Source organism: Leptodactylus fuscus, chromosome 5 (genome assembly GCF_031893055.1).
Source record: "Leptodactylus fuscus isolate aLepFus1 chromosome 5, aLepFus1.hap2, whole genome shotgun sequence".
In the NCBI taxonomy this organism is placed as follows: domain Eukaryota; kingdom Metazoa; phylum Chordata; class Amphibia; order Anura; family Leptodactylidae; genus Leptodactylus; species Leptodactylus fuscus.
In genome coordinates, this window is record NC_134269.1 from 29,948,439 (window position 1) to 29,973,209 (window position 24,771).

The 24,771-nt window shown below is 46.9% G+C and overlaps 1 protein-coding gene across 8 annotated transcripts in view; it reads right to left on the reverse strand.

The window, feature by feature from the left end:
* ANK1 (ankyrin 1) overlaps nucleotides 1–24,771 on the reverse strand; it is a 183,494-nt gene that overhangs the window by 35,807 nt on the left and 122,916 nt on the right. For 3 of the 8 annotated variants that reach the window (XM_075272756.1, XM_075272751.1, XM_075272757.1), the window contains 18 exons: nucleotides 24,276–24,473; nucleotides 21,488–21,586; nucleotides 21,072–21,170; nucleotides 19,410–19,508; nucleotides 19,023–19,115; nucleotides 14,939–15,011; nucleotides 14,750–14,773; nucleotides 8,928–9,021; nucleotides 8,742–8,841; nucleotides 5,795–5,889; nucleotides 4,988–5,212; nucleotides 4,590–4,744; nucleotides 2,410–2,621; nucleotides 2,118–2,322; nucleotides 1,936–2,032; nucleotides 1,624–1,852; nucleotides 449–574; nucleotides 144–272 (listed from right to left, as the gene is read on the reverse strand). In XM_075272756.1, the coding sequence (XP_075128857.1) occupies nucleotides 144–272; nucleotides 449–574; nucleotides 1,624–1,852; nucleotides 1,936–2,032; nucleotides 2,118–2,322; nucleotides 2,410–2,621; nucleotides 4,590–4,744; nucleotides 4,988–5,212; nucleotides 5,795–5,889; nucleotides 8,742–8,841; nucleotides 8,928–9,021; nucleotides 14,750–14,773; nucleotides 14,939–15,011; nucleotides 19,023–19,115; nucleotides 19,410–19,508; nucleotides 21,072–21,170; nucleotides 21,488–21,586; nucleotides 24,276–24,473 (2,352 nt within the window). The remainder of the gene's footprint in view (nucleotides 1–143; nucleotides 273–448; nucleotides 575–1,623; nucleotides 1,853–1,935; nucleotides 2,033–2,117; nucleotides 2,323–2,409; nucleotides 2,622–4,589; nucleotides 4,745–4,987; nucleotides 5,213–5,794; nucleotides 5,890–8,741; nucleotides 8,842–8,927; nucleotides 9,022–14,749; nucleotides 14,774–14,938; nucleotides 15,012–19,022; nucleotides 19,116–19,409; nucleotides 19,509–21,071; nucleotides 21,171–21,487; nucleotides 21,587–24,275; nucleotides 24,474–24,771) is intronic. The other 5 variants (XM_075272755.1, XM_075272753.1, XM_075272752.1 and 2 more) reach the window with 5 other exon arrangements.

Below are 24,771 nucleotides of genomic sequence, written 5' to 3' on the forward strand. Positions count from 1 at the left end.
AAATACTATCAAAAGATTCAGAACTAGTATATGTGAACTTACGGTAAAGCATGTGATAACCACTCTATACTCTATAGTATACAGTATACTATAAGTATAGCGTGAAACTATGAGGCTGAGGCATACTCGGCCCTTACCCGTACCTGTCGTACCTGTGTGTACTGTGGCATTGTGACATTCAAGTGACAAAGAACTTGCTGGGATGGTTCATACTTCATGGATTTGCGCAGGAAGGAGAGAGATCCACAAGGTTCCCGGCTGCTGTCCCGCACCTAAGCAAGAACATACATCACATCTCATTTGCATAATTCGTACCGACAAGTATTTCTGTAATCACTTTTATTAATATTTTGTGCCAAAATTGGTAGAGGCTAAGGGAGAATAAGAAGACACCACGTGGCGGCACTCAGCCTGCAAATGAGCTACAGATGGATTGAAGGACTCTCACCTTAATGGGTAGTGCCAATCTGTTCTCCTTAAATGCCTGGAAAGTAAAGCTTCTCTGCTGCGTTGCTTTCTTGAGAGGAACTAGATTTCCTGACAGCTCCACAAAAAGTTGGGTCCCATCCATGACCTATGGATAGAAAGAAATCATGCAGCTAAAATTCTGTATACTGCATAAGGGTCTGTATTTATTTTGGGGTCTGGGTACTGGGTCTGTATTCATTTTAGGGTCTGGTATAGGGTCAGAATTTTACAGTCTGAATTCATGACAGGTCCAAGTATGGGGTCTGTATTTATTTTGCAGTCTGAGTATGGGGTCTGTATTTATTTTGGAGTATGAGTATGGGGTCTGTATTTATTTTGGTTTAGAGCAGTTATGCCGAACCTTTTAGAGATCGAGTGCCCAAATTGCAACCCAAAACCCGCTAATTTTTCACAAAGTGACAACACGGCAATTTAACCATAATAATGTGCGGATCTACAATTGCACACAATTACAGACCAGCAAATTATGGTCATACGAATGGGGCTTTATAGAGCTTTCTGCTCCACTGTGACCCCCACACAGTCCAATCAGCTCCACAGTGAGGCCCACACAGTACAATCAGCTCCACAGTGGTCCCCACACAGTACAATCTGCTCCACAGTGACCCCCACACAGTACAATCAGCTCCACAGTGGCCCCCACACAGTATAATCTGCTCCACAGTGGCCCCCACACAGTATAATCTGCTGCACAGTGATCCCTACACAGTACAATTTGCTCCACAGTGGCCCCCACACAGTATAATCAGCTCCACAGTAGCCCCCACACAGTACAATCTGCTGCACAGTGGTCCCCACAGAAGTACAATTTGCTCCACGGTGGCCCCCACACAGTATGATCCTGGCTCATGGATGGGTGCCCAAAGAGAGGGCTCTGAGTGCCACCTCTGTCACCCGTGCCATAGGTTCACCATCATGAGTTTAGAGTCTGAATTTATTATGGAGTCTAAATACACTTTACACTTGAGTTTGAGGCCTGTATTTTGAGATCTAAGTATGTGATCCATATTGATTTTGGGTTGCAATGAAGAGGTCATATACACTATTTTTGTGTTTCGAATGCATTAGGTTGGCAGTGTTTGGAGGTATGAGCAATATAATACTGTACTAAGCTGCTGAGGATCTTCTACGTACCTCAATGTCCCGGCTACGTGCCACCTCTGTAAAGTTCTCATGCTGCTCCAGAGTCTTCTCCAGCTTATCACCTGTCATACAATAGCATCGTAGACGTCCTTCCCGTCCATCCGCCATTTTGGCAAATACTACAAATCGCGCCGTATATGGAACGGCACTGAGCTCCTTGTACAGCTGAGTGGAGAAGGAAACGGCCTCAGCAGTGCGGGGACAATCTGAGAGCCAAAACCTGCCGAGATGTTAGAAAATGGTCTATAATAAGAATGGACTGCTGGATAGAAGATCTCATAGAGTCATGTGATTCTACTTTACCTGGCAGAGACATTGGTTGTAAAATTGGCACATTCGTTGGCGTATACTAATTTCGTAGTCCCGGTGATGTCTTCCCATTGAGCTGGAGCTGTTCCGCCTGGCAAGTAGTAGAAGAAGGTGTGACATAAAGGAATATATTACGGTTTTAGTCAAGAAATCATCTTATACACCAGATTCCAAACCTGTTACACTGCATAGGAGTCTCAAGCTGGTGGTATCGCCCTCTCCACTGTCTCGAGGGTTATCTTTCCAGGATGGTGGCAGGGGAATACGCAGGCCTATCGGCCGGTGAAATTTCCTTCGTCTTGGTTCCACAGTGACAATGGGGCCAAAAGTTGCTTGATTGCCAAGCAACCGAGAAACCAGATCATCTGGCACGGGCTGAGCCTAAGAGGATACAAGACGTGAAATGACCTGGGCCTATACAGGTAGACTAGTCACATCACATAGACTTTCATGTTGTGTTCTACTTACCTGCAGGGACAACTTCACTTTCTTGGTTACAGCAGTTGGGGGGAAAGTTGCTTGAACTTGGGGTACTAGCCGGCTTTTAAGGACTCCCCCTTCTGGCCCAATGAGTTCACAATCTTGACATACCCGTGACATCACCACAAAGTAGAGTGGAAAGTCAGTGGTGACAATGCGACAAAGGCGCTTCTTATGTAACTCCTCTTCACTTTCCAACTCTGAGGAAAGACATAGAGCACAGCGTGATACAAGTACTACTCACATCCAAGTATTAGATATTAGAAATACTGCTGAAAACAATGGAATACAAGGCGGAGAGGGTCTCTTGTTCTGGAGGACCCAACGCATCCATGTATTGCACAGAAAGATTGCAGATTTCAATGGGAACGGTGTAGTGCTTCATTTCTCCTGAGGAGGAGCTGCAGGGAAAGTGAACACTTACTGACAGATTACCTGGACCCTTGTGATCAACTTTAGTGATACACCCTGTGATCAGCCCATTATTGTGGGAACCCAAAAAAGTTATTGAGAAATAGTTCTCATATGATTAATTTTCATAGCAAAAGTCCTGAAAGACTTAAAGCTCTTATTAAGAAGAATAGAAATATCTACACTTTTTCTTCCATGTGTACTCTATGGTGATACTGGAACAAAATCTGTCTCCTTCCCCCTATGGCAGCAGACAATATAGTGCTTTCTTACTTCCTCTATAAAATACCGTATGTCTTCTCCGTTCTCCTGCATGCTACTGCAAAGACTGACAAATAGGGTAGGAGCCCATTGCTAATGGATGATCTACAGAGGATAACTATGCAGAGGAGAGTGACTGAGCGTGTGTGTCCACCAGCAGGTGGACTTACCTATTGGTATACACTCTGAACAATAGGTGGCGCCATCCTGTGTAAGTAACTCTTCACTGGATCATTTTTTACAGCATGCACATGACCAATATTTTTCATTTTTGATTATCTATGCCATGATCATCTTATTTAATGGTGGGACAAATCCCTTTAAATGATTTTGAAAAGACAGCCTTCCTATTTGGTGGACATGCCCGTTGGTACGCTGCTACTGGATATCCATTTGCAAAATGACCCAGAGACTTTTTATTCCCGTCTATGCCCTTTATAGTTTCCGTTTTTCTACTTGGCATCAGACCGACCCAAAGGCCTCCGTTATGCTTCCTACAAATTGCTCCAATATAATTGGATGTCTGCTAAAACCCACATAGCCTCCAAGTGGAGGACGCCAAACCTTGTCATATCCCTTGCGTTGACAGTGTAAGAGTCCCAAGTAGGGTTGAGCGATCTTTTTAGGTGGGATCGAGATCGGTACTATTTCCCACAATGCTTTGCTTAGCCTTCACACTGAGTATACGCTCCGCTCATTCTGAGTGGAGTGTATACTCAGTGTGAAGGCTCCGCTGAGGTTCCATAGGAATGAATGGAAGCAACCGGCACACAGCCTTAACCCCCTGTGCGCCGGCTGCCTCCATTCATTCTAATGGGAGACTAAACTAACATCTCTAGTAGCTACTTAACTGCAGAGATGGCTGCTCCCGTGCCCAGTGTTCTCCTTCGCCTCACTGCCCCCACCTCCCAGGTTAGTGTTTAAAGAGCTAGGAAGGCGGGGCTTGTGGCTTTGGAGAGTGTGGGCGGTTACAGGGCGGGGAGACGTGATGTCTCCCCTCCCAGTACCCGCCCATACTCTCCTAATCTGGGAGGCGGGGGCAGCGAGGCGAGAAGAGCAGCGTGGAGCGGCAGCGAGGCGAAGAAGGACACCGAGCACCGGACCAGCCATCTCTGTAGGTAAGTGGACACCAGGGGGGACTAAGTAGCCAGAGGATTAAAAAAAAATCCTCTGGCTACTTAGTGATTCACTACACAGCGTGGATACTAACAATTAAAGTGTTCAATTAGATTCCATGCTGTGTAGTGAATAGGATTGCTTTTAAAATCCGATCTCCGATTAATAAAAAAATCCCATTGACTTGCATTGGGATCAGAATTGGGATCGAGATCGGGTTCGAATGAAAAATGATCGGAAATCGGATTTTAAAATCGATCCTGAAAAGTCAAGATCGGCTCAACCCTAGTCCCAAGCCGTTTTTGAAAACAGACCATGACAAGTACTAAGTGACCGACAAAGAAGAACAACCATTCGTTTGGTTATTGTCCACAACATACCTTCATCCATACCACTCAGCGCCTCCTCCAAGTATTCCTTTCCATACCGGTTCTGATGTTCCTTCCACACTGACCCGTTATCACTACGTAAGATAACCAGTTCTCGATCACCACGTCCCGCCGAAGAAAAGTGAGGGATCTCTACCACCACTGGGCTATAAGAACAAGAGTGAGAGATATACACAACAGTAAGGAGATTAAGTCAAGAGTTGGCCTCCCGATTCTCTCTGACAGGTAATGACAGAGGTAAGAAGAATTGAGAGAGTTGAATTTCAGCACCCCGAGATGTCTGGTGGTGACTTCAAGAGCCAAGTCGAGTACATGTGTGCAGGTGTCAACCTAAATAGCTGAGAACATATGGACATCCAAGTGATGTCCAAGCAATCTATGGAACCCACCTAAGAAACTGTGCCCCAGTAGGACCCAGAGCAATGATCCTACTGGTCAGTCCCTCTTCTTCACCCAATGGAGGTGGGCAGTTCAGCTTTTGTGGTTTTACCAGGCGACATGTTATTCTTGTGGGTGCGGCACAAGTCCTGGGTGGGATGATGACCCTCAGACCATTGTGACGACTTCCACGCATGGATCCACCTCGAGCGTCCACCATAAAACTGACTAAAAATCTGCAATAACAAGTAAATAATACTATATAATAAGATTATATAACAAAGTGTGACTGATACGACTCCATCAGTGATAGCGGAGAGTGTCAGCATCGTTGCTTCCATCACCATGGTCCCCGCACGCCATATGTAGAATAATTCTTTTGTCTTAGATGTTAATTCATGAATATTTGTTGCATAATCCTGCCCGCCGTCGTCCAACAAGTATTTATAACCAGATATATGACAGCCACCCATGCCTGCATATGAAAACACCATCTGCGGCACAATACTTGCGCGGCTGCTTCTCCGTAACATTCACCTACTACAAACCTGTTATATTGTGCACATTCTATATTTACACATCTCATTACAGACAAGTTTGTCCTAGTTGACTTTTTTTGTCATGTTGCCAGGATCGTGCAAATTCTTATGTATGTATTATTCCTTCATGGCCCAGTTTTTCTGCATTGGTTGTCCCATTAGGCCAATACCTGTCCATTCACTTTGTTAAATGGCCATGTATTGCCCTATAGCATTGACCATAAGGTGACATCTACAACAAGATAATGAAGAATTGGAATAAGCCTTGTTGTCACTCACCCTGTATGGACAGGACTGGCCACGGGACTGATATTGTCCGAAGTCTCGGTGGCCGGACTGCTGGGGATTAGAGATTCATCATCTAGTTCTCTAGTCTAAAGCCGGAGAGATACAATCATTTATGCATTTATAGTCATATGTTACCAATACAATGAGTAGTATGCAGACAAAATGTGGAGTAAGCATGCAGTGAAATGGACAACCCATTACCAAGATTTTGCCTACTCCCTTGACCTCAGACACTTGCTATGCCATCATGGGTCTCAGAACCTCACCATAGACCACTGATGCCAATTATGGAAGTAGGCTCTGAAGTTTACAGTCTTATTTCAATACACTGCAACTAGTGCCCACAAGTTCTTTGGGCATTATGAATGTATATGTGCATTACCAAGTTAAATTTGGGTGATCTCAGAGTCACCACTCCATGGGTGCATCAATCTGGTGGCCCCATGTGCATACAGGCAGAAAGTAAGCAATGGGGTCTAGGGTTGTATATACTGAAGCTGTGCTAATATAATACTGCTCATATGTACATGCACTGAATATCTGCCATAGGCTCACAATTTCCCAGTTCTCGTCCAGCTCCTACAAGATCCAAGTACTGGAACTGATCAGCGGATCTTCAGTAATAAATGTACTGCTCCTTGAATGTGTCTGTCTGACCTTTCCCTGCAGATTCTCTTCTCATGTCTGCAGATTCTATCCCAGATTGTCTCCCCAAGCTCTTCTCATTCTCTGCACTACTTCCCATGTTCTCTCCCCATTCTGTACATATTCTCTCTGTATTTTCTGAGAATTTCTCCACCATTCTCTGCATATTCTTGCCGCATTTTGTGCCAGTCATTTCCCCACTCTCTGCAGACTCTCTCCCCACTCTCTACAAACTCTCTCCCCACTCTCTACAAACTCTCTCCCCACTCTCCGCGGACTCTCTCCCCACTCTCTACAAACTCTCTCCCCACTCTCCGCGGACTCTCTCCCCACTCTCTACGAACTCTCTCCCCACTCTCCGCGGACTCTCTCCCCACTCTCTACGAACTCTCTCCCCACTCTCCGCGGACTCTCTCCCCCCACTCTCCGCGGACTCTCACCCCACTCTCTACAAACTCTCTCCCCACTCTCCGCGGACTCTCTCCCCCCACTCTCCGCGGACTCTCTCCCCCCACTCTCTGCGGACTCTCACCCTACTCTCTACGAACTCTCTCCTCACTCTCTGCGAACTCTCTCCCCACTCTCCGCGGACTCTCTCCCCCCACTCTCTGCGGACTCTCACCCTACTCTCTACGAACTCTCTCCTCACTCTCTGCGGACTCTCACCCCACTCTCTACGAACTCTCTCCCCACTCTCCGCGGACTCTCTCCCCACTCTCCGCGGACTCTCTCCCCCCACTCTCTGCGGACTCTCTCCCCCCACTCTCTATGAACTCTCTCCCCACTCTCCGTGGACTCTCACCCCACTCTCTATGAACTCTCTCCCCACTCTCTGCGGACTCTCTCCCCACTCTCTACAAACTCTCTCCCCACTCTCTACAAACTCTCTCCCCACTCTCCGCGGACTCTCTCCCCACTCTCTACAAACTCTCTCCCCACTCTCCGCGGACTCTCTCCCCACTCTCTACGAACTCTCTCCCCACTCTCCGCGGACTCTCTCCCCACTCTCTACAAACTCTCTCCCCACTCTCCGCGGACTCTCTCCCCCCACTCTCCGCGGACTCTCACCCCACTCTCTACGAACTCTCTCCCCCCACTCTCCGCGGACTCTCTCCCCCCACTCTCTGCGGACTCTCACCCTACTCTCTACGAACTCTCTCCTCACTCTCTGCGAACTCTCTCCCCACTCTCCGCGGACTCTCTCCCCCCACTCTCTGCGGACTCTCACCCTACTCTCTACGAACTCTCTCCTCACTCTCTGCGGACTCTCACCCCACTCTCTACGAACTCTCTCCCCACTCTCCGCGGACTCTCTCCCCACTCTCCGCGGACTCTCTCCCCCCACTCTCTGCGGACTCTCTCCCCCCACTCTCTATGAACTCTCTCCCCACTCTCCGCGGACTCTCACCCCACTCTCTATGAACTCTCTCCCCACTCTCTGCGGATTCTCACCCCACTCTCTACGAACTCTCCCCCCACTCTCCGCGGACTCTCTCCCCCCACTCTCCGCGGATCTCTCCCCCCACTCTCTGCGGACTCTCACCCCACTCTCTACGAACTCTCTCCTCACTCTCTGCGAACTCTCTCCCCACTCTCCGCGGACTCTCTCCCCCCACTCTCTGCGGACTCTCACCCCACTCTCTACGAACTCTCTCCTCACTCTCTGCAAACTCTCTCCCCACTCTCTGCGGACTCTCACCCCACTCTCTACGAACTCTCTCCCCACTCTCCGTGGACTCTCTCCCCAGTCTCCGTGGACTCTCTCCCCCCACTCTCTGCGGACTCTCACCCCACTCTCTACGAACTCTCTCCCCACTCTCCGTGGACTCTCTCCCCAGTCTCCATGGACTCTCTCCCCCCACTCTCTGCGGACTCTCTCTTCACTCTCTGCGAACTCTCTCCCCACTCTCTGTGGACTCTCTCCCCACTCTCTGCGGACTCTCTCCCCACTCTCTACAAAATCTCTCCCCATTCTCTGCAGAGTTTCTCCACATTCTCTGCACACCCTCTCCCTATCCTTTCCACATGTCCCCATTCTCTTAACATTTTCTCCCTATTCTTTGTAGATTCTCTCATTTACTGCAGATTCTCTGCTGATTCATTTTCTGCATATTATCCCCCCCATTCTCTATTCAACTTGCATATTATCTAATGATTTATGACTTTTTAGGATCTACCATTGTTTATTGGTAAGGACATGGACCTGCATGCAAGCATGAGGCTTAAGCACTGCTCTGTATCCATCTGCAATGTCGGGGGTATGGTGGTGGTACTATACTGCTTGCTTACTTACTATACTGTTTGTATGATTTACCGGTTCATCCTCGTCCTTTTTCAGTATGACTGTTTCTGGGGTGACACAAGGAATTCTGGGTATTGCAGGTGACCCAACTCTGTATAATGAAAGTAAATATGGATATATAGGGACACGAAAGGCAACCATAGACCCCCACGTAATATAATGCCCATCTGTACTTACCCCTGGTCCAGTTTTGGTAAGAACTCCATATCGGTGTCTTCATCGGGTTCCCTTGGCCCTGAGGGAGGAGGTCTGAAGTCTGGGGGCTCCTCTCCTGAAGACAGTAAAGGGGAAATACAGACAACTGCAAGTAACTAGAGTCCCACACCCATACAACTGGGGGTCACATATAAGTGTATGTACACGTCCATCATCGGAGGGATCTCCAGTACGGCTTCACATAAGAACATAGGAACGTAACATACAGAAACGACAGCGGTAAATAATAACACGTGCAAGTAGACGATCATACACACAACATGCGAATAAGCACAAAGACAGAGATATCTGATATGTGCAGCAGTAATGACCCAAAGAGAGATTGTGGAAGCCTGTAATAGTAGGCGTTATGCTAATGAGAAGCGTGGCTATGCAAATGACCTATAGAAAGAGAGAGTGATCCTTCACTTTATATAACATGGGTATTATTACTTTAAGGCTGGAGTAACACTCAGACCTATAAAACATCTGTATGTACATGCGGCTCAATGTCTGAGCTGTAAATACGGCAAGGGTTAATAATTCTTCCAATGGCTTTATTCTATGCCATGCTATAAAGACAGTGTACGGTGTCATAGTTTTCCCTGACATCACCATAATATGGACCTGTGAGCTAGGAAGACCATCTAAGATCTCATTCACACACAGGCAAACATGGGGCATGACATTAGGGTTTGACAGGGACAGGTAAAGGTGGCACAAAAGTAAATTATTAATTCTCCATTTTGCAGGTCAGGGAAGGTACAGATGTGTCCTTTTTCACCTTTCATTTTGGCTGAGAATATCCTGAGACGTGTGGAGCGAGATGACCAGCTTTTACAAACAATATGATTTTGTGTTACTCTGTCACAAGATTATATTCTGTATGTGTCTATTTGGGGCCACCCAGTGGTTGAGATGTGAATGTCAGATTCTGCTACATTGCCGTGATAGTGTATTGCACCCCCATACATATTAGATGTATTGTTAGTCCTAGTGAATCAGTAACTGACATTCATTTCATATGTTTGACCAACTCAAACTTTTTCTTTGGAGTCCTTAATGTCCAAACCATGTGGACGACTGGGCCTCACCAGCAGCCAACATCCATGCGTGTAGACTACCTACCGTGACTATCTCGAGGCGTATAAGTCTTCTACTGCATGAATAATTTAACATTAGTGAATCTTCCTGCTTCTGTGCCAACCTGCAATGTCCTGTTCCTGAATCTTCCTGCACCTGCGCCAACTTGCAATGTCATGTTCCTAAATCTTCCTGCACCTGTGCCATCCTACAATGTCCTGTTCCCAAATCTTCCTGCAGCTGTGCCAACTTGCAATGTTCTTGAATCTCTCTACACCTGTGCTAAACTGTAATGTCCTGTTCCTGAATCTTTGAATTTTCCTGCACCTGTTCCAACCTCCAATGTCCTGTTCCTGAATCTTCCTGCATCTGTGCCAACCTGCAATGTCCTGTTCCTGAATCTTCCTGCACCTGTGCCAACCTACAATGTCCTGTTCCTGAATCTTCTTGCACCTGTGCCAACCTGCAATGTCCTGTTCCTGAATCTTTGAATCTTCCTGCACCTGTGCCAACCTGCAATGTTCTGTTTCTATATCTTCCTGCATCTGTGCCAAACTGCAGTGTCCTGTTCCTGAATCTTCCTGCACCTGTTCCAACCTGCAATGTCCTGTTTCTGAATCCTCCTGCACATGTGCCAACCTTCAATGTCCTGTTCCTGAATCTTCCTGCACCTGTCCCAAATTGCAAATTTAATGTTCCTGTGCCAACCTGCAGTGTCCTGTTCCTGAATCTTACTGCTCCTTTAATAACCTGCAATGTCCTGTTCCTGAATCTTCCTGCATGTCTGCCAGCCTGAAATATCCTGTTTCTATATCTTCCTGCACCTGTGCCATCCTGCAATGTCCTGTTCCTGAATTTTCCTGCACCTGTGCCAACCTGCAGTGTCCTATTCCTGAATATTCCTGCACATGTTCTAACCTGCAATGTCCTGTTTCTGCAACATCCTGAACATGTGCCAGTGTCCTGGACGACATGGATCTGTGATAAACCATTTCTCCCCGGGACTAGTGGGTCTGTTCTGCTGCCTCCAGTAGAACTTTACCTCCCTAGTGAAGCCTGACACAGAGTTTGAGTCCATTACTGTTCATGATGTATTTACCCCATATACGCCATGCTATCGCTGTCATATTGATGAATGTATCAACAGCTAGAAATGCACTTGCCCTAAGAGCAGAGTATAAAACACCCTCCAATATAGCATAGTGTTTCATTATGGAGAAGCCTGGCCAAGCCTACACATCCCGGCTTCAAAGCCTTGTAATATTCTCACATTTCAGGCCCTCCTGAGCTTTTATTCACTATATTCAATTCATAAAGGCGACATAGAAGTAAAGACAGCATGTAAGTAACATAGAGTAACAATGCAGGCTATGACTAAAGGCATTTGGGTTGTAAATGAGCACTAATTATCTGTCAATGGGATCCTAATGAAACATGCTAATTACCTCTGTTTATATAACGAAGAACAAAACCAACATCTAATTAACACTTTATAAAGCCGGGTGAAAGTTCTCAAAGCCCAAGTGTAATAATGAAATAAATGCATCCTAATGTACAATAAATCGCTGAGGTTAACATGTTATTTACAAGCAGCATGATTAATTAAGAGTTAACGACTTAATAAGGGAATCTCTACGTACAGTACGGTAAATCCCCACCTTAGGTATTATATCGTGTGCTGATTAATATTATATTTATCATGGACAATTCTCCTACATTGGCATAGAGGTAAGTGATAAAAGTCTTGCTACTTGGAGCCACCACTAGAGGACACTCAAGAGGTTACTGTATCCTGGCTATAACAACAGTGTGGCTGTGTATTCTGGAGCACCCTGTATAATAGGAGTCTGGTTGTGTGTGTTGGAGAACCCCCTATAATAACATCCTGTATTATAAAAGACCCTTGACAACAGCAATCTGGCTGTGTAGTCTGGACCAACCTTAATAATAGCAGTTTGGCTGTGAAGTTTGTAGCGCCCCCTATAACAGTAGTCTGACTATGTAGTCTGGACTGCCCTCAATAATAGCAGTCTGGATGTGTAGTCTGGAGCGCCCCTATATCAGTGCCCCTGTGTAGTCTAGAGCATTTCCTATATCAGTAGTCCTGCTGTGTAGTCTGGAGCGCCCCCTATATCAGCAGTCTGGCTGTGTAGTCTGGAGTGCCCCCTATATCAGCAGTCTGGCTGTGTAGCCTGGAGTGACCCCTATATCAGTAGTCCTGCTGTGTAGTCTGGAGTGCCCCCTATATCAGCAGTCTGGCTGTGTAGTCTGGAGCGCCCCCTATATCAGCAGTCTGGCTGTGTAGTCTGGAGTGACCCCTATATCCGCAGTCTGCCTGTGTAGTCTGGAGCGCCCCCTATTTCAGCAGTCTGGCTGTGTAGTCTGGAGCGACCCCTATATCAGCAGGCTGTCTGTGTAGTCTGGAGCGCCCCCTATATCAGCAGTCTGGCTGTGTAGTCTGGAGCGCCCCCTACATCAGCAGTCTGGCTGTGTAGTCTGCAGTGACCCCTATATCAGCAGTCTGGCTGTGTAGTCTGGAGCGCCCCCTATATCAGCGCCCCTGTGTAGTCTGGAGCGCCCCCTATATCAGCAGTCTGGCCGTGTAGTCTGGAGTGACCCCTATATCAGCAGTCTGGCTGTGTATTCTGGAGCGCCCCCTATATCAGCAGTCTGGCTGTGTAGTCTGGAGTGACCCCTATATCAGCAGTCTGGCTGTGTAGTCTGGAGCGCCCCCTATATCAGCAGTCTGGCTGTGTAGTCACGAGCCACCCCTATATCAGCAGTCTGGCCGTGTATTCTGGAGCGCCCCCTATATCAGCAGTCTGGCCGTGTAGTCTGGAGTGACCCCTATATCAGCAGTCTGGCTGTGTAGTCTGGAGTGACCCCTATATCAGCAGTCTGGCTGTGTAGTCTGGAGCGCCCCCTATATCAGCAGTCTGGCTGTGTAGTCTGGAGTGACCCCTATATCCGCAGTCTGCCTGTGTAGTCTGGAGCGCCCCCTATTTCAGCAGTCTGGCTGTGTAGTCTGGAGCGACCCCTATATCAGCAGGCTGTCTGTGTAGTCTGGAGCGCCCCCTATATCAGCAGTCTGGCTGTGTAGTCTGGAGCGCCCCCTATATCAGCAGTCTGGCTGTGTAGTCTGCAGTGACCCCTATATCAGCAGTCTGGCTGTGTAGTCTGGAGCGCCCCCTATATCAGCGCCCCTGTGTAGTCTGGAGCGCCCCCTATATCAGCAGTCTGGCCGTGTAGTCTGGAGTGACCCCTATATCAGCAGTCTGGCTGTGTAGTCTGGAGTGCCCCCTATTTCAGCAGTTTGGCTGTGTAGTCTGGAGTGACCCCTATATCAGCAGTCTGGCCGTGTAGTCTGGAGTGACCCCTATATCAGCAGTCTGGCTGTGTAGTCTGGAGTGACCCCTATATCAGCAGTCTGGCTGTGTAGTCTGGAGCGACCCCTATATCAGCAGGCTGTCTGTGTAGTCTGGAGCGCCCCCTATATCAGCAGTCTGGCTGTGTAGTCTGGAGCGCCCCCTACATCAGCAGTCTGGCTGTGTAGTCTGCAGTGACCCCTATATCAGCAGTCTGGCTGTGTAGTCTGGAGCGCCCCCTATATCAGCGCCCCTGTGTAGTCTGGAGCGCCCCCTATATCAGCAGTCTGGCTGTGTAGTCTGGAGCGCCCCCTATATCAGCGCCCCAGTGTAGTCTGGAGCGCCCCCTATATCAGCGCCCCAGTGTAGTCTGGAGCGCCCCCTATATCAGCAGTCTCTCTGGAGTCCCATAGAACAGCAGTCTGGCTGTGAAGTTTGTAGCGCCCCCTATAACAGTAGTCTGACTATGCAGTCTATAGGGCCTCAATAATAGCAGTCTGGCTGTGTAGTGGAGTCCCCTATAACAGCAGTGACCGTGTAGTCTGCAGCGCCTCTTCTAACCGTAGTCCTGTATAGCCTGGAGCCGTAGGGGAAATGAGGGCATTGCGCTGCTTATTCAAGTGAATACAAGTGAACTGCAGCACCAGACACGGCCAAGTGTGTATTGATATCTGGGTGTCAGGTACTGCAGTGAGCAGCCATTGCTGTAATGACCTTTTGTGCTTTGTGGTTAGATCATTATCTAATTTATGCAAGTCTTGTATACTATTAGGACAAGCTAAAATATGCTACCTACTAAAATATATACCACGCTATGCATATACTAGAAGTAAAAGGCGGTGCACAAACTAATGTAGTGCTACTAAATAATACAAGTCGTGGAATAAATCTGAACCCTGTGGATAGAGAAGGTGGTAACCCAATGTAGAAATAAAATAATAAGAAATATACAGCATAATATTCAAAGGAATACTTCAAACAACCTTCATACACTGTGTGGGCAGAGTACAGCTCTTCAGGGGTGGAGCATCATCTTCAGGGGTGGAGCATGACATGGGATTTCCCACCCCTTTGGCTCTGCGGGGGTGGAGCATGACAGGAGCTCCGATCTCTAGTGTATGAGGGGTGGGGCATGACGCACCCCTGCATTAGGCCTAACACAGTGCACCAGTGTTTCCTGGAGTGTTCCTTTAAGTTACACATTGATCGAGTTAAGGCAAAGTTGGGGCTAAAATGTAACAGGACATTATAGACTAGTGAGATGCCGCATTTTCTGGCTATTAAGGCTGATGGGATGGAAGAAGCTGAATGGATCAGGCTGCTATGGTGGGTGGTAAAAAGTACCATAGGTCCTACCATGTAGAGGCAAATGGGGAGTTCCTAGAAAGTAAGAACAGCCACAGGTTTATCCAGGGCCCAATCCGGGGTCAACTGAGGAGGAGGAGGGCAATAGTAGAGGACATATACACGGACACAGAAAGGGAGGGTTGGGGGACGGGGCAGGTGAATGTTAAGGCTTCCGGGTAACAGAATGGCTCCTCTCACCTTCATCCTCTGACACATCCAGCATCTCGTCCACAGTTTCTGGGAAGCTCATCCTGTGCCTTTCGTTGGCTAGCTGTGGGAGAGACAAAGTCACCAACTGGCCCTGACACCCTACCAATAATTCTGTCTGACTACCGCCCCCTATATCTGCCACGATGTTACTGCAGGTCGATGTCTAGCTCCTAGAATCTGAGGCTGGAGTATTGGACTTGTCAGATATTGTGGCCTAAGGGGATCATTTGATATTGACAGTGCTCAGCAGATATCTCCAGGCATTGAAATCAATGATCCGCCGTAGAGATATTCCCAGCACTGACTTCATGCTGTTTTCCATCAGCGTGAGCGTGCTGCTTATGACTGCAGAATCTCAACTACCCCCTATGGCTGATACAACTGGGAGCTGTGAAACTTGTCTACAGCCAGCACGTCTGTGCGCTTACAAAATACTTAAAGGGATCCTGTCATGTTAAACATGTTGTACAATCTGAAAGCAGCACGTTATAGAGGCGGTGGAGCTGGGCAGAATGATATATAGTTTTGTAGGGTAAAATTCAGTATAACTTACATTTTAACCTATGTTCATACTGCGCTTAAGAGTCCAGTGGGTGGTCCTAATCTGTGATTGACAGCTAACAATCACTAAGTAGGACCGCCCACTGGACTCCTAAACCCAGATTAAGCAATAACTAAAATGCAAAAATAACAAGTTATACTGAATGTCACTCTCAAAACTATAGATCGCACCTCATGGGCTATAAAATACTAAAACTAAATATTTAATGTGACTGGGCCCCTTTAAAAAGGATCTGCTTTTATCACTATAAACAGCGCCTCTCTTGTCTATGGGCTTTTTCTGGTATTGCACCTTAGGCCAGGTTCACACAGAGTATTGTGGCTCATCATTTGGTACATACACGCCGCGGGATCTTTTGCGGGCCGTATACGATCCCATTGCCGTGATTTTGCGGCGGCCGCAAAATAGCGCCGCGTATACGGTACCGGCTCCCATTGAAAACAATGGGAGCGTATACGGCCCGCAAAAGATCCCGCGGAGTGTACGTACCAAATGACGAGCCACAATACTCCGTGTGAATCCGGCCTTAGTCTTATTTACTTGCCCTGCAATACCAGCCTCAGCCTATTGACAATAGTGGCGCTGTTTCTGAAGCATTAGCTGTCATTCTCGAATATCCTGGATTTTCTGATCAGAGTAAAGTTTTACATGTTGGGTAACAAATCTGTGAAAAGGTATCTATGACAAAAGTATATAGGATTATAATACAATTTTAGCAAATTTTTTAACCTATTGACAGTCAACCATATACAGGATGATGTCTTATCCTTAGCATCACATTGCTATGGGCTGAGACAATTTTTTCACTTCCGCGACTATTTTTTTTTTTTAAATTGTCCCAATACATCTAATATACATAATGAAGTAACTTTATAAAAGCTCTTGATAAAAAATATAAAATTTTTTGTTTATCAGTAAATAGGCAAACCTATGCGTTTCCATAGTAACAGACGACACTCCACGCAGTCTGGTTCCATAGTCCTACGTTTCTTCCAGTGGCGTGACTACCGCCATAGCAGCAGAGGCAGCTGCCACAGGGCCCGAGACATTAGGGGCCCGGTGACAGCCGCTACCACTGCGTTTTTTTTGTTTTTTTTTTGTAATAGGCCGTTACGGGCCCTATTTACTTACTGATCCTGGCTGGGCTGGGATCGGTAAGTGACACCGCGGGCCCCACAAGCACTATCATTATACTCGGGGGTCTTTGCAGACCCCCGAGTATAATGATCGGAGGCCCGGGAGAGGTAAGAAACACAGTTACTTACCTCTCCACAATCCTGCCAGGCCTCCTTCCTAGTTGTCTGACGTCTCTAACGTCACACGTGACGTCCGACGTCATTGAAGAAGGACGGCAGCGGAGGCCGACAGACAGGAAAGAAACAGTAGTTTTTTATGTTTTTATTCACCCAGGTCTCCGATTATTATACTCTGGGGTCTGAAAAGACACCAGAGTATAATAATTGCTTATGGGTGTCCACAGTGGGACATAATAGTGTGTGCAGGGGTCACTATGGGACATAATACTGTGTGCAGGGGCCACTAAGGGACATAATACTGTGTGCAGGGGCCACTATGGGACATAATAGAGCGTGCAGGAATGCAGAAGAGGGGGTCGGTCGAGGTCGTCGGCGTCGGTTGGGGGGGCCCCATGTCATAAGTTTCGCTACGGGGCCCCTCCATTCCCAGTTACGCCACTGGTTTCTTCCATCATTCCTCTACTTCTTAGTGACCTACTGAATGTATGTAATTCTGGCTTTAAGATCTGACTACATAGAGTTTGTTTGTTGTCTGTGGCTATGGAGATGCAGAGGTCTGCCAAGACTCATTGTAAAGTTACTTCATTTTGGGCATTGGGGCAATAAATATGGTTGTGAAGGAGAAGGGGAATCTCATTTAGGCTCATACTTTTCTGGTCATTTGAAGAGCCTGAGAATTGTATATATTCTGCCTGTAGTCATTGCATTGAAGAGGATCGTTCAGTGCCTCCAACAATTTAAGTTCTTAGGATCAGTTAATAGTCTCCGCTCTACTGATTCCAGCACAGTTGGAATTTTCTCTCTAGCCCCCACCACTCTTGAGCAACAAATGCAGGTAGTTTTGGTGCCTGATGTGCTATTTAAGCTCTGTGATGTCAGAAGGGCGGTGTCAGGCAGGGGGCGTGATTTAGAGCTCCAATCAGAGCTCAGAATCACACCCTCTTGTCTGCTCCTGCCTGACCCCGCCCTCCTGACAGTACAGAGACTAAAAAGTATATCAGGCTAAAAAGTCCAACTGGGACGGAATTGGCGAAATGGCACTTATTACCAGATGCTAAGAACTGGCGTTGGGAAGGTCCTCTTTAAAGGGGTTGTCCCATCAAAGACAACCTCTTTGACACTGCAGCATCTTGGATGTGCTTTGTACCACCAGGGGAGACCAGCAGCTTTAGCCAAAAACTACACTATCACTCTTGACCCCCCATGCACATGCATGCTCAGCTCAACCAAGCATGCATGTGCTCAGACAGCAGCCTAATTCCCTTGAGAACAAAAGAATCTATCCTGTTGTCATTGAACATGTTCAAGCCTTCCATACTGGATAGTCTTCCAGCTCCATAAAATTTGGAGAATTTGGATATTAAAGGGGTTATCCAATTTCTTTGACTTATGGCCATTTCTGGGGATAGACCATCAATATTAGATCTGTTGAGTCTGACACCCGGGACCCCTGCAGATCACAAGTACTGAGCCACACTGCTCACTTGCCATACAAACTGTAGTGGTGAGTGTAGGTACTGCAGCACTGTCCCATAGTCTTCAGCCTTGGTAACGTTAATCTGCAGGGGTCCCAGGTCTCAGAACCCTACAGATCTAATATTGATGGCCTATCCTAAGAATAGCTATGCTGTGACTAAGGAACATGTAGTTCTGAAACGCGTAAACAGGTCGTTATATTCTCACAAGGCTGTATTCTCGCCCTGAATGAAATGGATTGGATTTTTACAATAGACTATTAAAAGCTAAGTTTTATTCTTCTTACTTTGGTTTCTGATTGCTGGATATTCCTACTTATCCTAAGAATAGGCCATCTATCTTTGGAACCGGATAACCCTTTACTCTAATGTCTATGGATAGTTTTATTCTGCCTTTGCACAAATGATAATAAGCCCTTGTAACTACTGGAACACTATGTGGCTGTCTACCCGTATGGAACCTGTTAGGTATCCCTCAAATCTACCTCCTGTTGTATTTTCCTAGGGTCTTCATGCATAGTCGGACTGGCCCACCAAAGTACCAGAGGCTCTTCCATTGGGCCAAGTCTCCAACACAATAATGGTCCAGCAGAGGTCACCCAAATTAGAAGGGTACTTTGGTCTATTCCCTAGGATAGTTGGACGGTGGACACCTAAAATAATTTTATCTGGTGGCCCCAAGGATCTTCAGTCCGATACTGTTTTCATATTTCAACCCCAAGACCTGTGGCTTTAGCTTTCCCGTTCCTTACTCCCTCACCTCCCGTGTTACTACTCACCTGGACGTGTGGTCCATCTGTCACCAGACTGAGAACGTCTGTCACAGAGATGTATCCTAGACGCTTTGCAATGGCCAACGGCGTGATCCCATTCTGCAGAGGCGTAGGGCACGGGAGGATGCAATAGGGCAATGAGGAAAAGAATGAGGCATGAGAGGCCAAGAAGAGGCATATGATGGGTGATGAGGCAGAGTAACGGAAGGCAAGACAGGTGACAGGAACAGGAAAAAAAAATAACAAAAAAACAGGACAGGCTGATAAAAAAACAACGAGAGTCAAATACTGCCAGAGTACAGGGCTCAGGACAACAAAGACAGAAGACGTCTTCTAAGACATTGGACAAGACAGAAGGACAGGAGAGGCCAAGCGGAAACTGGCAGCTCTCACCATGCTGGCTTGATTTGGGCACGCTCCGTTCTTCAACAGAAGGGTGACAATGTCTGTGTGCCCCTGCTGGGCAGCCTGGTGAAGTGGAGTGAACCCCAACTACAAGAAAAAATATATAACAACCATGTATCACATTACCCTCATCATCTATATAACAGGCCTCTAAGCAAAATGGCACCCCCGCCTTTAAGTATTCCATCATTGTGCACATGCAATAGGACAGGAAATCACTGAAAGGGTTAGAGAGGCCCTGTCCAAATACAGGGAATGTGAGAAAACAAAAAAATTACCAATGCACACCCCTTCAATCCCTGCCGATCCAGCGCTGTTGCTCTGGTGGTCCCTGCTGGTCTCTGTTACTTCTCTGCAGCAGTGACATCACATACATCTGGGTGACTAGTGCAGCCCATCCTTGGCCGCAGAAGCCTTTGTGCTGTACATGACATCATGTTGGAACCATTGACTAGCTGCAGAGATCACGTGCATGTATGACATGTAGGCGGAGACCAGCAGGGACCACCAGAGCATCTGCACTTAAGCTGCGGGGGACTGAAGTAAATATTGGTTATTATTGTAATTTATCCCATTACCTGCTATAAAAATCTTGGAAACACTTTTCAAGGAGATTATAGCTACAGGAAGTACAGTAGGAGTTGTAGATGGACCCTGGAAGCCCCGCTGCGTGCCCATCCTTACATAAGGTGACTCCAGTATTATAAACAGCACATCGTAGGCTGGAGGTCATGATACAGATATTAAATGAAAGGGATTCTACCATTAAAATCAAATTTTTTGGTCACACATAGGAATAGTCTTAAGAAAGGCTATTCTTGTCCTACCTTTAGATGTCTTCTCCGCGACGCTGTTCGGTAGAAATCCCGGTTTTCATCAGTATGCAAATGAGTTCTCTCGCAGAACTGGGGGTGGTCCCCAGCGCTCAAACAGCACTGGGGGCGTTCCACTGCTGCGAGAGAACTCTCCAGCAATGCTTCCATCTTCTTCTGGAACGGCTTCTTAAAGAGTCTTCTTCCGGCGCTGGGGGTCAAATTTCTAGGCCTCAGGCAGAGTCGACTGCGCATGCCCACAGGCCACAAGAAAATGGCAGCTTACTGTGTAAGTGACCATTTTTCTTGTGGGCATGCGCAGTCGGCTCTGCCCGAGGCCTAGAAGTTTGACTCCCAGTGCCGGAAGAAGACGCGTGAAGAGGCTGTTCCTGAAGAAGACGGAGGCGGCGCTGGAGAGTTCTCTCATAGCATGGAGGAAGCCCCCAGTGTTATTCCTACGTATGACCGACAAAAAATTTGATTTTAATGGTAGAATCCATTTAATGCCCAGGAGCTTCAAGTTACACCTCTGCCTGTCCATATATCCAGGGTACACCAACCTCATAGTGGGGGTCCTCACTCAGGATCCCCCATTAATGAGTATGCTACAAATTTGGAAATGAGGACAAGCTGCAATATCAGGGACAGCCCCTAGTACTGATGGATGCAAGTCATGAAGGTGAGGCTGAATGGTGGGTGACCCTAAGGGTAAGCTCACACAGCGTATTTGTGGCAGGGTCAGAATGATATCCCACTCCCATTCACTTCAATAGCAGATTCAGACAGTATTTGCCTGGAAATCAAGCGAAAAATGTGAAAGACCTGGTAACATGCCTACCTTGGTGGGCGCATTCACATTGGCCTGGTGCTGCAGGAGAAACTTTACTATCTTGATGTTCCCATAGTGGCAGGCGACATGAAGCGGAGTGAACCCCATCTAAAAGAAAGGCCTAGTATGTGAGTAAGCGCTAAGACACAGACGTGACCGTACTACACACTAGTACCTGCATACAAAGGCACATTTATTACATGGAGTTATGGACCAGATCTGCAGGAAGAGATATGTACCACCAGGTGTCTATGTACCACCACTTATCTCTGTAGAATGTGATGTCTATACCATTGTTATTTACATACATTTCTTAAGTACAGAACGTATATATGTTATTACGTATAGGAAGTTGTATAGGATTAGCTTTGTGTTGGTGACATGTCATTAGACCCCATGCAACATCCAGAAGTCTGTGGGTTTACCCGTGTCTCGGCGCTCACTGCGGCATCATGGGACACCAGGATTTCTGCTACATTGAGGTGACCTTCCTGACAGGCCAAGTGGAGGGGGGTCAGCGAGCTCTGTGAACAGCAGAAAAAAATCGCATAATGTCATAAAGTGATGATCCGCAGAAATCCTACAGTAATAGATGGCGTCAGATACATTTGCGGTCAGGGCTTCTCAGTTTATGGTAACAATGTTTAACCCCTTAAAGACAGATCGTGTTTTTATGGCAAGATTGCTGTCACCACTAGGGGGAGGTACTCACTATGCAATCTGATTTACAGTATAATGGAGTACAAAAAGAACTGTGCACTGAGCGCCCCCTAGGGGCAGCTGCAGGGAGACAGTAACTTATCACATAACTAGATGTCTGCCATTGCCATTGACCCTTTTGCTATGTTATATAAAAATATAGTTATAAGTGTTAACACGGTAGTACTCCAGGGGTATTAGATATTAACCCATAACCATCCTAGACCAATACGGCAGTGCTCCCCATGCTCTTCTGGCCTCCAGAGTGACATGAGAGGCCACTGAGGCTCAATCATACGTGGATCACGTGGCTTTATGATGCTAAGCGCCTTTATGCCACATGACCCACGTGTCTTGACCCTTGTGATTGGGACTCAGCTTTCCTTGACAATCTCTAGAGGCCGAAGAGCACAGGGGGCAACGCCAGAGCCCAGGGGAGGTGAGTAACATGGTTAGTTATGTTTTTACACCTCCCCTGTGCCTCCTATCAGTATACTCTGGAGTGTGAATTGTTTGTGGGTTGTGAACCCCTCAAACTACCATTAGGGAAGGGGGAAGGGGACTCTAACTGCATTGCGTAGCCCTGGAGATAGCTGGAAGTACCACCAGGGGTACACATACCGCACCATGAGAACCACTGGCCTAGACTGAACTGTAAGGAGATATAGGTCTGTGTGAGTTTCTGCTCACTGACAGCAAGCAGAGATCTTGAATATTGTGAGAAAATAGCAGGTGCCAACAGATGTGCCCCCTACAAACAGGCATGTGGGGGGAGAGAAGAGTCTACAAGTCATATACCAGCAGATGTGCCCCCTATAAACAGACATGTGGGGGGAGAGAAGAGTCTACAAGTCATATACCAGCAGATGTGCCCCCTATAAACAGGTATGCGGGGGGAGAAGAGTCTACAAGTCATATACCAGCAGATGTGCCCCCTATAAACAGACATGTGAGGGGAGAGAAGAGTCTACAAGTCATATACCAGCAGATGTGCCCCCTATAAACAGACATGTGGGGGGAGAGAAGAGTCTACAAGTCATATACCAGCAGATGTGCCCCCTATAAACAGATATGTGGGGGGAGAGAAGAGTCTACAAGTCATATACCAGCAGATGTGCCCCCTATAAACAGATATGTGGGGGGAGAGAAGAGTCTACAAGTCATATACCAGCAGATGTGCCCCCTATAAACAGGTATGCGGGGGGAGAAGAGTCTACAAGTCATGTGGGTTCTCAAACTTATTTTCTCTACCGCCCACTTCGAGAATTAATTATTTTCTAGCGCCCCCCTCCCCCCCCAAATTTTTTTACTTTACTACATCTTAAGAATCACAATCGCAGTCATTATGTTAATAATTAAATTATGTGTGTCATGTGAAAATAAGACTTTCTGATGAGGGTAATGTAAAACACCGTTTTGTAATATTAGGAAAACTTTTATTCATGTTATTAAAACAAACATTTCAATTTTAATTTTAAAACTAATCTAATGTGAAGGATGAATTTGATGATTTTTAACAAGTTTGTTAATATCAGGCTCGAATTTACTTAAAAACAGCTGTAAGTCACCGCGTTCGGTAATCTGCAACTGAACGTGGTGACTTAAAGGAGCGGTAAAGTTTGTGTTAAAAGCAAATAAACAATTTTAAAGGGGTAGCCTCATGAAGCTTGATCTGCCTTCTAAGCTGCCTAAAAATTTTCTTTCTTCCTGTTTGCTCGCGTCAATTAGCCCCACCCCCAAATTAGCGTGTAGCTCCGCCCACCACATAGCGTGATCCTATGGGATGACTGAAGGGCCTGTGATGTCATCAAAAGGTCCTGTAGACTTGGATTTACCTTGTACGGAGTTTCCTAAAGGACCTGGCTCCTCTGCCCACTAGCAGCCTGCTCTATATAATAAAGCTTTATCCTAGTGAACAGAAAGACCAGGTCCTTTAGCCCAGTAGGATTTAGACTGCTTTATATAAGAAAGCAGCACTTATTCCACACACCCCCCCCTATCTCACAGCAGGGAGCTAGGTGATGTGTATGTGATGTGTATGTGTGGTGCAGACACAGGCTGGCTCCGTACACTCAGCCCCCCCACACACAGCAGGGAGCTACGTCATGTGGCTCCCTCAGCAATGAGCAGGGGGCCAGGTGCTAGTGTCCATAATGAAGTGAATAAAGTAAGATAGTGGACAAACAAAGCAGTTTTGCTGAAGCAGTGTATTTAGGAAAAGTCTTAAATCCACATTAACAAGCAGTATAGATAGAATCATTGTTATGATACCACCCCTTTAAATTAGCCATCGCCCCCCTAAACCGCTTCAACGCCCCCCAATCTTCTCTGTGCCCTTTACTGCCCCCCTATAGGCCTCCAGCGCCCACAAGGGGGCGTTATCGCCCACTTTGAGAAAGACTGTACCAGCAGATGTGCCCCCTATAAACAGGTATGCGGGGGGAGAAGAGTCTACAAGTCATATACCAGAAGGTGGTGGTTCTGCAGACAGGATGAGGCGGATGTAATCCTTACCTTGTTGCCCAGGTGCACATTTCCCTGCTTGCTTAGTAGTAATGTCACCATATCCGCGTGGCCCTCCTGTGCAGCAAGGTGGAGGGGGGTGACACCCTGCAGAGACTGCGCATTACATGTGGCGCCAAACTGCAGCAACGCTCGGGCTGTGTCGACGGATCGCTGCTTTACCGCCATGTGTAGCGGAGTGTATCCATTCTGTAACACAATACAGGTACATTGCGGTTTAGTGAGGCCTCCTTACCCCGACTACATTATCGTACAGAACCTAGTTATAAGCACCATATAGCAGTGCCATCTAATAACAGCGCTATAATACACTAAATAATACTGCTATACAATTAATATTAATATGGTGTTCACATATCTAGATTACAGGGCTATCTATGATGTACCTCCTTGTACCTCCTATAACCAGTTGGTCTCCCAATATCCCAATTCTGTCCATACACCATAAAGCACATGTCCTATTTTGTATACTATATACTGTATATGC